Consider the following 16,386-nt stretch of genomic DNA (forward strand, 5'->3'; position numbering starts at 1 on the left):
ATATATATATATATATATATATATATATATATATATGTGTGTGTGTGTGTGTGTGTATATATATAAATATATATATATATATATATATATATATATATATATATATATATATATATATATATGTATATATATACATATCCACGAACTGCACAAAAATGTCAAATGATCATGTGAAAATACCCAAGGGCTACTAGCCCATCTTTGCAAAATTGTAAAGAATAAAAAATGTTGCTGACATTGACATTCCATGTACCTTCTTCTTAATAAAGTTATCTATCTATCTATCTATCTATCTATCTATCTATCTATCTATCTATCTATCTATCTATCTATCTATCTATCTATCTATCTATCTATCTGTCTATCATATTTGGAAATGTGTTATTCTCTATGCATAACATAGAAATTACTGGCAGGCACATAGCAACAGGCTGTGACTGATCCTCAGTCATTAGTTGAAAATAGCATTTACAAGTTGCATATAGATTCATTTCGTTCTAACATTTTAAGACGTGGTGCCGAGTCATGTCAAATCTGACCTCAGGCAATAATTGGCCCTGGTGCTGAACTTTGGACACATCTAGTGAAAGTCAACTTTGACCGACCATTTCCAGGTATTTACAACTCCAGATAAACCAAAAACAGGGCCATCATGTCAGCACTGCAGTGAGAGTGGAAAGTGTTGTGGCTGCTCTCTCGGAGATCCACTCTGATGTCTGGTAATAGGACTCAAACCATCACACGTCTGGTTACAAGCTTGCTTCCCTAACCTCCAGGCCACTGCGTCCTAGTAAACATGTTTCCAAGAGCTTTGCAGTACGGTTTATCAACAATCCATTCACTTGCACAGGTTTATTAGAGCATAGGACTGTGAGGGACGAGCTCTGATTCTCTTATAATACATGAATGCAATGGTAATGGTAAATACATTTACCACCGTGCATTTGAACAGTGAACACTATTGATACGTTTCCAAACTCTGATTTAAATCTCTCAGAATGTGAAAGATGTTCCAATAGATACTAAATCTATAGTTCTCTGTGGACTTTCTTTGGGACAATCCGGTAGCGTCATGAGGAGCCTTTCTTCATTCTCCTATAAATCAGCACAAAAGTCAGTTGGAGAGAATTGACCTATTATTTTATGTCTATGTCCACAGGTGGAATGAATACGGAAAGCCTGTACTCAAGTACTCCTACATTGGCTAAATTGCCTTAGATTCTAAGCTAAAATACTGTTGTTAAAAATACTCGGGTAAACGTTTTCTCACAACTACTCAGTGAATTAAGTTACTTTTCAATGCGTGGCTGTTTTATTGCATCCACAGTGGTCGGCTGCATTAAATATCAATGTTTAAATCTCAGACAATAATGTATGAAAACAAATACATTACTGCATTTCATTTAAAGAAATGTATATAAAATCAGCATTTCGCTCTAAGGAATCAGATTTGTGTAGTAATTCAAATAGTGTGTCAGAAATATAACATCAGAAATAGTAAAGCAAAGTGAAAAACTGACAGTGTGAGACAAGCATGAGTCATTTTGTGTTTGTCAAGGTAAATGTACCGGTACATGGTATTTTCAGATTGTCATTCCTCTTTATTAACTATGAGTCATTTCTAAATTGTATACTATCATCTAATGCAGCTCATCTGGTTGATAGACTCTTTATTTCTCTGAGCAATGAGTCCCATGACGGCAGTATAAGTATAATCACAATGCAGGCGAGGACAAAATGTAATTCCTGTTTGAGAAAGATGTTGTATGTCTACATTTCCTCCAAAATATCAAATGTGATAGCATTTAACTGATTAAAAAATGCAAAATAGAGTAAAAGTTGCCCAATTTGTGGTTTCACAAGCCAATATAAGAATCATGCCTTGACATCAGCAGCCATAATACCGTCCTCAGACTTTTGTTGTGTAGTTTAAAACAATGCAAGCTTCTTTACTACCTTCCTCCTCTTGGTGTCATTACACTCGTGCTGCTTTTTTCTTTCTGTCTCCTCCCGCTGTCGTCAGTCTTCTTCCTCTGCATGAACTCTGTTCGGTCCTTCCTCTCTGTCATCATTTTCAGTTCTCCTGTGGCTTGTTGAGATTAGTTCCTATCCGCTTTTAGAGTATTCTCCTTATTTCCGTGTCTATTATGTGCTTTCCTTTCTGATCTTTCCTTTGCTCAGCACCTCTTTCTGCATAATCTGTATTATTTATCCTCACTTCATCTCCACTCCCCGGTCTCCTCTTCTCATTTTCATTGTGAGGCCTCATTTATTTTTTTCACATCTTTTGTTGCATCGCTCTATCTTTGCTTTGTTCTTTTGCATTTTCCATTTTAAGATTTTCCTTTTTTAGTCCCAGCACTTAGTAGTTCTCTCCCTCATTTCAAGTTTCTTGATAACTTTCAAATGTATTTGCTCTTCTGTTCACCTTTATGTTCTTTCTATTTCTTTTTCCTAACCACCTCTGCTTTATCCAGGAAATAGATTTATTTACTTTATCCTTACTGCTGGCTTCTCAGACCTTCCCGTACCTCTGTGCACAATGCTTTTCAAAACTCTCAGCATTCCCTTCTCACGGTCTTTTCTTAAAGATTGTCCAAGTTACTCATCTGCATTCCTTCTACTGTGCAAAAGAAACATACCATGAATGCATACATGGACATTGTACATGACATTTTTATTATGAATACAATTGTGGATGTCACAAAAGAAAATGTCAGAAAGTCACTGTTGCTTTTTTTTTTTTTTTTTCCCCTAGAAGAAATTGTTATTCCAGCTGATATTATGGATATCTCAAAACATTGTGTGAATGATAATCCTTTCAGAGCGCATGGCAGATGCACTGGGATAAAGTCACGATAAGTAGGTACAATAAACCTCATGCGTTATTCATAGGATTCAACACTTGTATATTTCCTTTCCTCCCTACTTCCTGGCCATCCGCTCATCTTTCCATCTCAGAGGCAAAAAGCTTTTCAAGTGAACACCCACAAAAACCATCAACGTGAACAACAATAAAGCACTTAGCAGTGGAAGGACCCGTCTTTGTTTTCACAAATGTGACAAATCCAATGGAGCTACACTCTTTGATGCAAACAAATCCCATCAGTGCTTTTCTTTTGTATTTTGGCTTTTAGAAAAGTCCCCCGCACACAGCCCGGACGGGCATCTGCTAAACTCGCAAAACAAACTCGGATGATGCAACATCGTGTTCCCTATGCCTGACAGCAATTATCCTGTGGATTACGATCACTAAAGATGTGTATTATCCTTTTTGTGCTTAGAACCCCCCCCCACCCCATATAAGGATATAAGTGCTTCACCCTACTTGTACCTATTCTCAGAGATTAAATTACTAAAGGGTAATGGAATCCATGCAAAGTGCTGTGGGCCTTCCTATTCCCACACAACAACCGTTTAATCACAGATAAACACTGGGCACCGTGCCCATGTAAATATCAATGTCTATCTGTATGTGAGTGGAGGACAGACACAAAGACCACAAATATTGAGGAAAGAGACCCTGAATGTGTGAGGGAACATGTAACCACATTCAACCACAGAAAAACACACCCAGACACATTTCAGCTGAGACAATATGAGAGCAAGAGTGTAATCCATATTTGCTGGAAACCTGCACAACATCATAATGGATCTTAATTGAAGCAGTAAAAAGCTAAAATGAAGACGAGACTGGCCTTTAATTGCCTCCTTTACTTACTCCCTGTTGGCATGAGAGCAGTACTTTAATCAACGATTAAAACGGATCATCAAATCTGACTACTACAGAGTGAAATGTGTGTGTTTGTGTGTGCAGTGTGAGCACTCACCTCACCACATAGTTTTACACGGTCAGACTGGAGGAGACATTCCCCACCTCCCGCCCCATCACTGCCAGATATCAAGGAGTCGTGATCTACAACATATTTTTCCACATCCCATTTTTTTTTTCATTTGGGATTTTCTCATCTGCTGTCACTCCTCGTTCCCTTCTCCTGCCATTTCTGTTTTTGTGAAGCCTTTTTGTGAGGTTTTGATTCCTCTCTTCCTCTCTCTGGTGATGTCGTCTCTTCTGAGGGAGGAGATGCAGAGAGTTTTATTCCGACCTGCAAAACAAAGACTCGTGGAGTTTATAGAGATTGAAGAGCCATGTCACGGAAGACATTTTATCTGTGTATCAGGTAAACAGCTCTCTTGTTGACCGAAATCTATCTTCAACCAAGCCATTTATATTCCAAGGATTCATATCATCACATTAAGTTTTTTTTCTCCAGCAGCATTTGGAAACTGCGCTACTGTAATGAACAGGGGATGTAAAAAATGACAAGGCTTGGAATTATTAGGATCATATAGTACTGCACCTTTTTTAAAATGTTGTTCTTTATTCTTTCAGTTGCCAAAAACAAAGTGGTGCAGTTGAGTATTGTACAGTGTCAAATATCCAAGACGCCACTGAAGCCTGGATCCAAAAAGTCTCACACCAAACGTTCCAGCATCCAGGATTGTTACAGGAGGACGGAGATCTGGTCCCTGTACGACCTGACTCTTGTTGATGGTCGGGACCCCGATGTGGTAATCATTTTATTTCATATTAAGCTTTTTATGAAGTTTAACATAAATGAAGTCAGTGTGTCACTGAATGACAAAATAAATACCTTTCTTATGATTCAAGCTTGATAAGCCAGTGTAAGTAAACTATTTTTAATTACTACTGTTTGTGTCAACCGGAAAACAAAAAGTGATTCTCTTGAATGGCTAAAATAAAACACACAATTAAGCTTAGAGTTACAGAAATACTTGTATTTTGGCTTTGAGCTGCAAATAACACACAACTCACAATGGTAATATTTCAGGGTTGGAAAATTTAAGCATTGAATAATTTTATCGAGTTATTTAAATTAATCAAATGGCAAATGTTTTACTTAAATGGGTCAAGTCGGACGTTCATCATTCAACTACACAATTTCATGGGACCAACAAAAAAACAAAAAAACATTGGTTTTGACATTCAAGACGTTTGTTAAGATAATACTATTTGCGAACTATAAAAGCGCCTACATTTCTTTTGTGTACCACAGAAAAAACCTGTTCAAACACTGAATTGCAAATCTTTTTCTTTTTTTTCAGGATGACCCATGTTTCCTGCTGCATTTCGACAAGGTGCGCACAATTACAGCCACCAGCTGCTCAGCCAAATACTCTTTTGTGCGTGCCCTGGTTGCCCTCAGCGACCAGCACTGTCAGAGGTCACTGAACCTGCGGAACTTTGACTGGACGTACATCAAGCCCACCTCCTTCTACTCCAACAGAGGGGACTGCATCGTTCTTTCACAGATATGCTTCTATGCTTTCAATCTGGTGTGTCTGTCCATGTGTCCAGTGCCACTGGATGCATAACACCATGATGATATTGTGTGTCTGTGTGCGTGTGTGTGTGTGTGTGTGCGTGTGTGTGTGTGTGTGTGTGTGTGTGTGTGTGTGTGTGTGTGTGTGTGTGTGTGTGTGTGTGGTTGTGTGTGTGTTATTGTCGTTGTTGTTGAGATTGTTGGATTTACTGTATGCAACTTGTATCAGCGAGAAACTGTGGAGTAAATGTGATCTTGTGGCTTCTGTTGCACTACAAGGGCTCTAATGAAGACCTATACACCAACTATTTTTGTTTTGAAATTTGTTGTATAACCAACTTGTTGCTGTCTGCGTCATCTACTTTTGTGAATTTTGAATTAGTCAATTGTGGAAGTATTCTATTGTGTGTGTAGTTGTGAATAAAAATAAACTAAACGGTGGAAAAACCACAGCTTTTGGTTTTCTTATTTTTACCTTTCAACATCTATTCATTTACCTTCTATACCTCTTTATCAAATACAATCGCACATACACTCACATGCATGGTTTTGGCCCGTGGTCCAGGTGTGGCGCGAACACAGAAATTACACAGGAACGCCCAGCATCAACATATATGATGAAATGCAATTCACTTATATAGCGCCTTTCAGCTGCATGAAAGGCGCAGCAGTTTTACATGGTTCATCATATTCACCCATTCACACACCATTGGAGCCACGCAATGGGAGCAGTAGTGGGTGTGGACAGGCAGATATGGGAATTGAACCTGCAACCTTCTGATTGGGAGATGACCACTCCCCATGAGCCACCTAATCGGTAAAGGACAATAAAACTTGAAAGCATATCATTTGGTAAAGATGTCCGCCCTGTGATTGATTAAGTTGATTACCTTATGTTAATACATCGTCAGGATTTGATCCTACAGAAAAATGTTTTTAGACAATATTAAGTACAGAAATATAATAGGTATCGAACGAAATGTATCGAAAATATACAGCCCAAATATTATAGAAATATACAACATGAACTTTTGTGGGATAGAACTAATCTTAAGACATTATATTAAAATATTCTCAGTAGATCTTACGATTCAAAATTACATGCAAAATGTATCCTGTCATCCTGTCAAATATATTTTGTTATAAAGACATACTGATTGTGTGTTTTCCTGGTACTGTATTGTTTATTTTGCAGCTGTAGTTTACTTTTGTGTCACCAGATGACGCCAACACAAGTCGTGAATGTTTAGTATCCCGAGAATTGCCTGATTGCAAATAAATATGCATCGCTATAAGTGTAAAATAACACACTTCTCAAAATCACGTTTTGTATTTGAAATTTAGATGTATGACTTATCTCATCAAAACTATTTATAAAACTATATAAAAGATTTCATTTATTTTTAATTTTGCTTCGGGCACAAAGAGGACATTACTCGTTTCGCATGCCGCCAAAATTCAATTGAAAAGAGACGTTTCCCAGCCGTCGGTTGTAAACACGGACTGTGACTCTTGTCTCTCGGATTCTGAATTTTTAAACAACAAGCCCGCGAAGGGAAAAGAGTTCCAAGATGCACATCAAGTCGATTATTATCGAGGGATTCAAATCGTACGCGCAGCGGACGGAGATCAACGGCTTTGACCCGCTGTTTAACGCCATCACCGGTCTGAACGGCAGCGGGAAGTCCAATATCCTGGACTCGATCTGTTTCCTTCTGGGCATCTCCAATCTCACTCATGTAAGGGCGGAAAATCAGTGGCGATCACTAAAATCGTAGCAAGGATTTACCTGAATACAGTTCATTGTGTGCATATTCTAACTTTGGATCGCTTGGTTTTGCCCAACACGAAAGGTCCGAGCCTCCAATCTGCAGGATCTGGTTTATAAGAATGGACAGGGAGGCATCACCAAAGCCACCGTGTCCATCACCTTTGACAACGCCAACAAAAGCCAGAGTCCCCTGGGCTTTGAAACCCACGATGAGATTACTGTCACCAGGCAGGTTTGTACAGCTTCACAGTGATTTCAGGGTGCTATTTTGCTGTGAGACAGTGTTTGCCTGACTTTAAATGCTGATGGTCATACATTAACATGTTATTACAGCCACTCCAATTGTGGTGAGCTAACTAAGAAAATATCCATCCGTCTATCCGTTGTTTCTACTGCTTTGTAAAACTAATTGTCACAAGAGCTGATCCCAGCTGATCATTATGGACCGGCCCATCAGTGCAAATACGGAGAAATCGACAACCTCACATTCAGTTGACCTCAAATTCATGTTGTTGAACTGTGTGAGAAAGCAGATTATTTATTTTTCTTTGTAAAACATTGAGATTGAAATAGATCATGTTATTGGTATGTTGATTATATATGTACGTATAAACTAATATCACATTGAATCTTCGCTGATATGGACACGGGCATTTAGTTTTTGCAATGTTCGAACATCGATCTGATGTATTGAGTGTTTTTCCTTCAAGGTGGTAATTGGAGGCAGGAACAAGTACCTCATCAATGGAGTCAATGCCAATAACACCAGAGTGCAGGACTTATTCTGCTCTGTTGGTCTCAATGTCAACAACCCACATTTCCTTATTATGCAGGTCAGTGGTGTTTCTTCTTCACACTTGAACTATTTTGTAAATTTTTGAAAGTCCTAATAAATGTCATAATGTGTGGTGTTCTTAACACTTCAGGGAAGGATCACAAAGGTTTTGAATATGAAACCACCAGAGGTAAAGCATACTCTCTTTACTGATTCATACAATTTCCTTTTGTGAATTTCTAGTATTGACCCTCATTGTTCTTTCAGATTCTCGCTATGGTTGAGGAGGCAGCAGGTACCAGGATGTATGAGTGTAAAAAGATTAGCGCTCAGAAGACTATTGAGAAGAAAGAGGCCAAACTGAAAGAAATCAAGACTGTATGTTGGACACACATAGCCATTTTCAATTCTGTATTTTAAGTCTCTCGGGCTCTAAGTAGCTCCTTTTGTTTAATTTCAGATTTTGGATGAAGAAATTAGTCCAACTCTGCAGAAATTGCAAGAGGTGAGATTATTATATCAATTAGATACTCCTCTCATCTTTTTGAAATGTAACCCTATTTCTTGCCCATGTCTAATAATTTCACGCTTCTCCATCAACAGGAACGTCTATCATACCTGGAGTACCAGAAGCTGATGCGTGAGATCCAGCACTTGTCACGGCTGTATGTGGCTTGGCTGTTTGTGTGTGCAGAGGAAACCAAGGTGAAGTCTGCAGAGAATCTGAAGGTGATGCAAGATAACATTGCCAAGATGCAAGCCGGCATAGCGGAAAACGAGAGCAAAGTACAGAAGCTCACAGCTCAGATTCAGGAGCTCCAGAAGAAAAAAGATCAGGTACTGTGACTGGACAATGCAAAGGGGGGGGGGTCTCAAGTTGCTCTGTAAAATCAAATGGAAACTTTTTTTATTTTAGTTTGTAAGCAATGTTGTCTTGTGTATTTAAACAAATTGAAAACAGCTTTTTATTCATTTTTCTCTCTCAATACTAATCTGCTAGGAGGTGAATAGCATATTAAAGACCCTGGAGGAGACACTTGCTGATGCGCAACGTGTGGATGCCAAAGCTCAGAGTAAGCTCGACTTGAAGAAACAGAATCTTAATGATGAAACCAAGAAGAGAAAGGAGCTTGTGAAGACTATGGAGGAGGTAATTGATCAATTTATTTTGATTTCATCTGAATGAAAGTATTGGATTTATCCTGTCAAAACAGAATTTAAATGAAATTAAAATATGATCTATAACGGAAAAGGGACCTCAACTGTTGTTTTCCTTCATTCTCAGGACAAGAAAGTGGTTGTGGTAAAGGAAAAAGAGGTCTCAAAGTTGAAGGAGCAGCTTCAGGCTGTACAGGAAGAGGGGCAGAATGACAACAAGGCCCTAGAAGCAGCTGAGCAGCACTTCAAAGCCGTGTCGACAGGTCTTTCCACCAACGAGGACGGAGAGGAGGCCACGCTTGCTGGGCACATGATGGCTTGCAAGAATGACATGAGCAAGGCAGACACTGAAGCCAAACAGGTAAGGAAAGGAGGCTTGTAGGCCTGAATGGTTTACTTATATAGTGTATGTGTTCTACATGATCAGTTACATCCACATATTCACGCAAATGATACATGGAACTCAAACATGATCTGGGACCACTTGGGGTTTTAAGGCTTTGTGTCATTCCCTGTGATATTCTGACACGAGGACATGGTGAGATGGAGGAAGACCACATTTTATAACTGAGTCGCACCTTGTGAACACTTCCCGAATTTCCAATTCTCTAACTTTTGTCGCTTTCTTCCCAGGCCCAGATGACTCTAAAGCATGCCCAGGCTGAGCTGAAGACCAAACAGGCAGAGGTGAAAAAGATGGACAGTGGCTATAAGAAGGACCAGGACAACCTGCAGGCTGTCCGAGGAAGCAGAGAGAAACTTCAGGCTGAGCTCACTAAACTCAACTATCAAGGTAGTGGTTGTTGACATCATGTGGGGAATCCCTCATAGTGGAGTATGGGGTTTCTTTTTTTTGCTTTCTTGTCCAGACCTCTTTTTTTTTTTAATCATAGATTTGTGCTTGTGTTTGTAAAGATGGGAAGGAAGAAAGTCTCCTGGAAACAAGAAGGCAGCTGTCCAGAGAGGTCGCCAAACTTAAAGAGACATATGACCGCCTCGTGTCGCGCTTCCCTAACCTGCGCTTTGACTACAAGTAAGGACTTTCATATCTTCATGCAGGATGTGTTTTATAAATTGACCGACTTAGAGGCCTTCTGACTTTAGATCGACGCAAAAGAGAAAGGAGAAAAAGCTGTATTGACAAACTTTCTGACCTATGTCAATATAATAACCAGAACAACACACATTGCTCAAAAAAGCTTGTATACATCTTGAGATTCACCCTGACGGCTTTGATTCATGTTGTCTGTTATTTAAATTAGGTGGATTTGAACCGCTATTTTTCTATATTAACCTTGAATGCAATAATAATAGTAAATGAGTCATCAAATTACAATTTTTTTTTAGAATCTGAAACGGTTTCGATGATTACCAACAGTTTATCAGGGCTGAATGTCTTTGAATATTTAGGCAGCTTGAGTAGAAATTGAGTGTCAGAAATGTAAATACTTGTCCTTTTTATGTGAGACAACTTGTAGTTTTTTCACTTTTATGGATCAGTCGCTAGTCCGAGCTTAAATCCCTGGTCCGTGTTGCTTTGAGAGCTTAATTATTGCCACTTTATCCAGTGGCCCACATGTTTAATGCATATGTGTTGTTTTCCCTTTGGTAGGGATCCAGAGAGAGGATGGGAACGTAGCAAAGTGAAAGGCCTGCTGGCAAACTTGATTACAGTCAAAAATGCTTCCTGTGCAACGGCGCTGGAGGTTGTGGCAGGAGGAAGGCTTTACAACATTGTTGTTGACACAGAGGTACGCTTCAGTGAACAGTCTTTGTCCGAAGTGATGTCTTTGTATTCCTGAGAGCAGTGTGACCCAACGTGGCCATTTCTTGTGTACATCAGGTGACTGGTAAAAAGCTGCTGGAGAAGGGAGAGCTGCAGAGGAGGTACACAATCATTCCTCTCAACAAAATCTCTGCCAGGACTCTCGGTGACAGAGTGGTCAACGCTGCCAAGAGCCTGGTGAGTAAACGCCAACTCTCTGATCTTCATGAGGAGAAGAGTGTACTAATTTGGTTCATAAATTGTCTTCGTCCTTGCTGAAACTCCTTTTCTGCACTCTGTCTTTACACCGTTTGCCCTTTCCCTTTCCGTCAGGTCGGAGAAGATAATGTTCACACGGCGCTGTCTCTGGTTGGCTATGAGTCTGACCTGCACAAAGCCATGGAGTACGTGTTTGGCTCCACACTGGTGTGCGACACGCTGGACAACGCTAAAAAAGTGGCTTTTGATAGACAAGTGATGACTAAGACCGTCACTCTGGGTGGAGACATCTTTGACCCGCAGGGAACTCTGAGCGGAGGTGAGAGCAGCGAGCAATCGTGTCCTCGGTTATGTCAATGAGTCGGCTGGCTGGCGAGGCAACTAAGTTGATGTGGTTGGTTTTGTCACGTAGGAGCCCGATCTCAGTCGGCTTCAGTTCTGTTGAGCCTTCAGGAGGTGAAGGAGGTTCAGGACAGCCTGAATGAAAAAGAGGCCCAACTTCAGGACACTGAACGACAGCTGGCCGGCCTGAAGGGAACTGCAGAGAAGTATGCCCATCCAAGAGAATTAAAAAAAAATAAAAATAAAATCTGCAAAATAAAAAGAAATTTATAGTGAAATACCAGAGTTAATATTGTGTTTTACACTGAGGACAAACTATAAAAGCATTCAATGAAAATTCTAACACAGAAGTAAGCGCTATAATGTATTAGGCAAGGCCAATTTATTTATAGAGTACCATTCAAACACAAGACAAGTCACTCTTTACAAAGAAATAAAGGAAAGAAATGTATTAAAGCAAAGCAGTTAGTTTCCTTTTCCCCCCCTTTAATTAAAGTAAAAGCTTTAATAAGAAAACGGTAATAAAATAAGTAACCACATAGATCCTTTGGATCAGTGGTAGTTTGTGTTTTCCAAATATTGGTATTTGGCTCAAATCGCCAACAAAATCACATCCCCTCCTCTGAGAACCCCTCACTTCATGCTTTTCTAGGTACCTTCTCAAACAACACTCGCTCTACGTTCCAACATAGAAATAGTACATTTCTACATGAGTAGACTTTAGAAATTAGACCAAGATTACTTTTCGTTCCCTTGATTTTAAGTTTCTTGTTTATTTGAAAGCCTGTCAAAATAATGAATAAAGTATAAGCTTTATTAAGATAGAGGTAATAAAATGGGTAAAGTCTGTTGTTTATTTGAAAGCCTGTGCAAATAATAATGTTTTAAGTCCTGATTTAAAAGTTTACTTCTGTTATTAAGGCATCATTTGAGGCTGGTGAATTTATCTTCAACTTCATCGAGGAATAATAATATTTACTCTCACTGTGATGTGATTTTTTTTCTTTTAATTCTTATTTTGAAAGATGTTGCGGGAGGCCAAATAGATTTTCCTGTTAAACTAAACTAAACTCCAAAACTGTTAATTTACATCTCTTTTTCTATCAATACATTTTCTACATTGCTTAATCCAAGTCTGTGTCGTGGGGGCTGCAGCTGATCCTACCTGGACCCTGCACAGGCCACTGGTCCGTCACAAACATAGAAACGGACACATTCACACTTATGGTCAGAACAAGAGAAAGGTTTGTCCACGCAGAATGTCCACACTCCACACAGAAAGGCCCTCCAGCATAACCCATTTCTATGAGGCGACTATTCTAACCACTACACCACTGCGTGTTTTCTCGGGTTGCTTTTAATAAGTTCCTATTTTTACACTTACCCACTGAAATGCCTTCATCCGTTGACCGCATGCTTGGTCCCTCAGGTACCGGCAGCTGAAGCAACAGTGTGAGCTGAAGGTGGAGGAGGAACAGATTCTGCAGGCCAAAGTGCAGCAAAGCTCCTTCCATCAGCAGCAAGAGGAGCTGGAGAGGCTGCGCAAGGCAATCGGTCAGAACACTAAAGCAAGGATGAACAACAACAATAATTCAATTCAATTGGACAGACTTTTTTTCCCCCAATATCAAGAATTATTCATTGCATTTAAAATTCCACCAGTTCATCAAACCATCTCATCCAAATGTGTGTTTGTTGAACCAGAGGAAAGCGAGGAGACTTTACGCGTCACCAAGGATGTGCAGAAGCGAGCCGAGGAGAAATACAAAGTGCTGGAGAACAAGATGAAGAACGCCGAGGCAGAGAGGGAGAAAGAGTTCAAAGCCGCCCAGCAGAGGCTCAACACAGCTAAGGCCAAAGCTGATGCCTTCAATAAGAAGTTGAAGCAAAAGCAACAGGTAAACCCGCTGACCTTTCAAACAAGGAATTTAATGTCTCCCCAATCTTTTTTTTTATGTGGGTGTGTTGCCTCTCTTGAATGTTCATTTTCCACTGAATGATGTGTGCTCGGGATAAACTGTATACATCATTCATCACTGATATGGCACTCTTAATTATAGATTTTGCATTGCATTTAAAGGAATTGGAAGCCGCTGATAGATCTGGAGCACAGGTGAAATGTCTTTCTTTCATTCTTTCTGCTGTGACTCGTGCGCAGGAATCCGATGCCGTCACTCTGGAGCTGGAGGAGCTGCAGAGGGAGCAGGCTGGTTATGAACAGCAGATCCAGGCTGTGGACGAGGCCATGAAGGCCATCCAGGAGCAGATCGACAGCATGGCCAGCACTGTATCCCAGAACAAGGTATTTTGTTTGAAAGAGAAACTCTTAAAATGCCTCGTAAACATGTAACAACACAGCGCTTTATGATATCTCAGACAAAAACAATGCAACTTGTTCATGCTCTTGGTTGAGCTATTTTTACCTTAATGCAGCTTCAAGAGGGAAGAATAAAGCTTCGCTACTTTATTGTTGAAGATTTATCATTTTTCTCACACATGTTGAGAAATATTTTGTGTCCATTGGTCATTTTCAAAGGTTGATTGTTTTGATATTTCACATTTGCGATGGCATTTAAACGCGTAAACACCAAAGACGAGAATATATGTAAAGCACATTGAACATCTTCCACAATGTCCTTTTTTGTTGTGTAGGAGGCGGTGCGTACAGCCCAGGAGGAGCTGGCCAAACAGAAAGAAATCATCATAACACAAGACAAAGAGCTGAAGGTGAATACAATTACTGCTTTAGTTTTTAGCCCGATTGGCTTAATGCATGAATCAGGATGTTACGATTGATGATTCATGCCACAAGGAGTCGAATGGGAAAAATTCCTGCTGTATAAAATTGAAGCACTGTTTTAAAAAAAAAAATTGAATAAGATATTTTGACTGCATGTATGTCATGTGCTTCTGAACGATCCAGGCAAAGAGCTCAGAAGCCAACAGCATTCGAGAACAGAACAACGAAGCTCAGCTGAAGATTAAGGAGCTCGAACACAACATCAGCAAGCACCGCAAAGACAGCCAGGACGCTGCTGACAAGGTCCACTTTTACTTTTCACCAATTCTCCCCTCTGAAGCGTCTTTTGTTGTTTTGATCTAAACATCCCGGACATGCTTTCTTCCCTTCAGGTGTCCCGCATGCTGCAGGAGCACGACTGGATCCAGTCGGAGCGCCAGCTCTTTGGCCAGCCCAACACCTCGTACGACTTCAAGACCAACAACCCCCGTGAGGCGGGCCAGCGGCTGAAGAAACTGGAGGAGACCACCTCCAAGCTGGAGAGGAATGTAAACAAGAGGGCCATGAACATGCTGAACGAGACGGAGGAAAGGGTGAGAGACTGTTCGGGATCACAAAACCAAAAACAAAAAAGACATTTATAACTCAAAGTCCTCAACGAGTTCATGTCTCTCTGTCTGCAGTGCAATGACCTGATGAAGAAGAAGAGGATTGTAGAGAACGACAAAGACAAAATCCTGCAGACCATCGAGGAGCTGGACCAGAAGAAGAACGAGACTCTGAACTTGGCGTGGCAGAAGGTCGGCACTTAACGGAACCCTTGTTCTTATACTTAGTTTGTCCTATTGTAGCTGAATGTGTGCTGTAGGAAGACGTCAATAGGGATACCGCGCTGCCGCTAAAGCACCGCGGTTTGTTCCTCTGAGGATTTCTCTTGGTTTAGTAACTCTGTAAATCCATCGTCCCAATCTCACCATCAGCTCTCACATGTGTCTGTAGGTAAACAAGGACTTTGGCTCCATCTTTTCCACACTGCTGCCGGGAGCCACCGCTAAGCTGGCTCCACCCCAAGGCTGTGGGGTCCTGGATGGCCTCGAGTTCAAGGTCGCCCTCGGCAACATCTGGAAGGAGAATCTTACCGAGCTGAGTGGTGGGCAAAGGTCGGCAAAGGCACTTCAATTATCTTTGACTGTCAGGTTTTTGTACCAAAACAGCTTTAAGAGTGAAAGTGTTGCATGTTTTTGAAGCAGAGCCTTTTCTCTCTTGTGTTCCAGGTCCCTGGTGGCCTTGTCGCTCATCCTAGCGATGCTGCTTTTCAAGCCTGCTCCCATCTACATCTTGGATGAGGTTGACGCAGCTCTGGATCTGTCGCACACGCAGAACATCGGACAGATGCTCCGCACACACTTCCGACACTCTCAGGTAAGATCAAACGTTTGCAAATGAAGAACTGGTGTTTGTTCTCCGAGATCCTTTTTTACAGCCGAGTGTCTTCACTAAACTCTTTAAATCCGTTTACAGTTCGTGGTGGTGTCCCTTAAAGACGGCATGTTCACAAACGCCAACGTCCTGTTCAAGACCAAGTTTGTTGACGGCATGTCCACGGTGACTCGTACGGCGCTCAGCCAGAGCGACGCCAACCTCGCACAGAAGAGCGTCGACAAAGCTCGACAGAAAGACAAGAGGAACAAGCAGCTCATCAGCTAATCGCTGCACTGACGAGCTCGGTCAGGTTCAAGCCGCTCTTCCATCACGTCTTTTACAATCCCTTTATCTCATCAGTTGCGAGTTGTTATCGCCCTTCATTCTGCTGTTACAGTGAACCTGTTTCATGCTCACTTTGTCCTTCATCTCTTTGTTCAAATGTCAAGTCTTTTCTTTTTCTTTTTTTTTTTCTATGCAGCTAATGTGTCCATATTTAAATAAAGAAACCAGATCAAACATTTGTGTTTTTGACTCTTGATGTGGTTCGTTGTCGAGGGGAACAACAAGCAAATTGAAATTGCCCCTGGATGTGAATGTGTGTGACACACTGAGCACACACAGGTGTGGTCAGTTCAGTGCTTTTATACTGCATTGAATATTCATTGCTAACTCCCTTCTTGCCATGAGGCTGCTCTGTTCATACAGTATAACACATGAGGTATTGAGGTACTGTGCTTTGAGTTGTCCAAAATGGTCTGTTACAGTCATGGCTTCCTTTCAAGACACCCCATATTTCATAAGTTGATGACTAGTACTATTTTAGGAAAAGTCACTGAATGTGTGGCA

The 16,386-nt window shown here is 40.7% G+C and overlaps 2 protein-coding genes across 2 annotated transcripts; both read left to right on the plus strand.

The window, feature by feature from the left end:
* Positions 1 to 4,060: 4,060 nt before the first annotated feature.
* Positions 4,061 to 5,397, plus strand: exoc1l (exocyst complex component 1 like; the record flags this gene model as incomplete). Its single annotated transcript, XM_080463907.1, has 3 exons — positions 4,061 to 4,181; positions 4,394 to 4,572; positions 5,128 to 5,397. 3 exons carry the CDS (start codon positions 4,061 to 4,063, stop codon positions 5,395 to 5,397), a joined length of 570 nt encoding a protein of 189 aa, XP_080320033.1.
* A 1,386-nt stretch (positions 5,398 to 6,783) lies between these two features.
* On the plus strand, positions 6,784 to 16,054 carry smc2 (structural maintenance of chromosomes 2). Its single transcript, XM_080463203.1, has 25 exons — positions 6,784 to 7,084; positions 7,199 to 7,348; positions 7,827 to 7,949; positions 8,043 to 8,081; positions 8,159 to 8,269; positions 8,352 to 8,396; positions 8,495 to 8,728; positions 8,892 to 9,041; positions 9,177 to 9,410; positions 9,683 to 9,842; positions 9,965 to 10,082; positions 10,662 to 10,800; positions 10,893 to 11,012; positions 11,148 to 11,352; positions 11,446 to 11,581; positions 12,805 to 12,929; positions 13,080 to 13,273; positions 13,534 to 13,677; positions 14,028 to 14,102; positions 14,299 to 14,418; positions 14,508 to 14,708; positions 14,799 to 14,915; positions 15,115 to 15,275; positions 15,390 to 15,537; positions 15,637 to 16,054. Exons 1-25 carry the CDS (start codon positions 6,917 to 6,919, stop codon positions 15,820 to 15,822), a joined length of 3,603 nt encoding a protein of 1,200 aa, XP_080319329.1. The 5' UTR covers positions 6,784 to 6,916; the 3' UTR covers positions 15,823 to 16,054.
* Positions 16,055 to 16,386: the final 332 nt, after the last annotated feature.

Source organism: Lipophrys pholis, assembly GCF_963383615.2.
Source record: "Lipophrys pholis genome assembly, chromosome: 5".
In the NCBI taxonomy this organism is placed as follows: Eukaryota; Metazoa; Chordata; class Actinopteri; order Blenniiformes; family Blenniidae; genus Lipophrys; species Lipophrys pholis.

Bases quoted from the DNA above. Each gene is read 5' to 3' on its own strand.
- smc2 (XM_080463203.1), top strand. From the start codon at position 6,917: ATGCACATCAAGTCGATTATTATCGAGGGATTCAAATCGTACGCGCAG. The intron at 7,085-7,198 runs GTAAGGGCGGAA...CCAACACGAAAG, and splicing joins GCATCTCCAATCTCACTCAT to GTCCGAGCCTCCAATCTGCA. The intron at 11,013-11,147 runs GTGAGTAAACGC...CCTTTCCGTCAG, and splicing joins TCAACGCTGCCAAGAGCCTG to GTCGGAGAAGATAATGTTCA.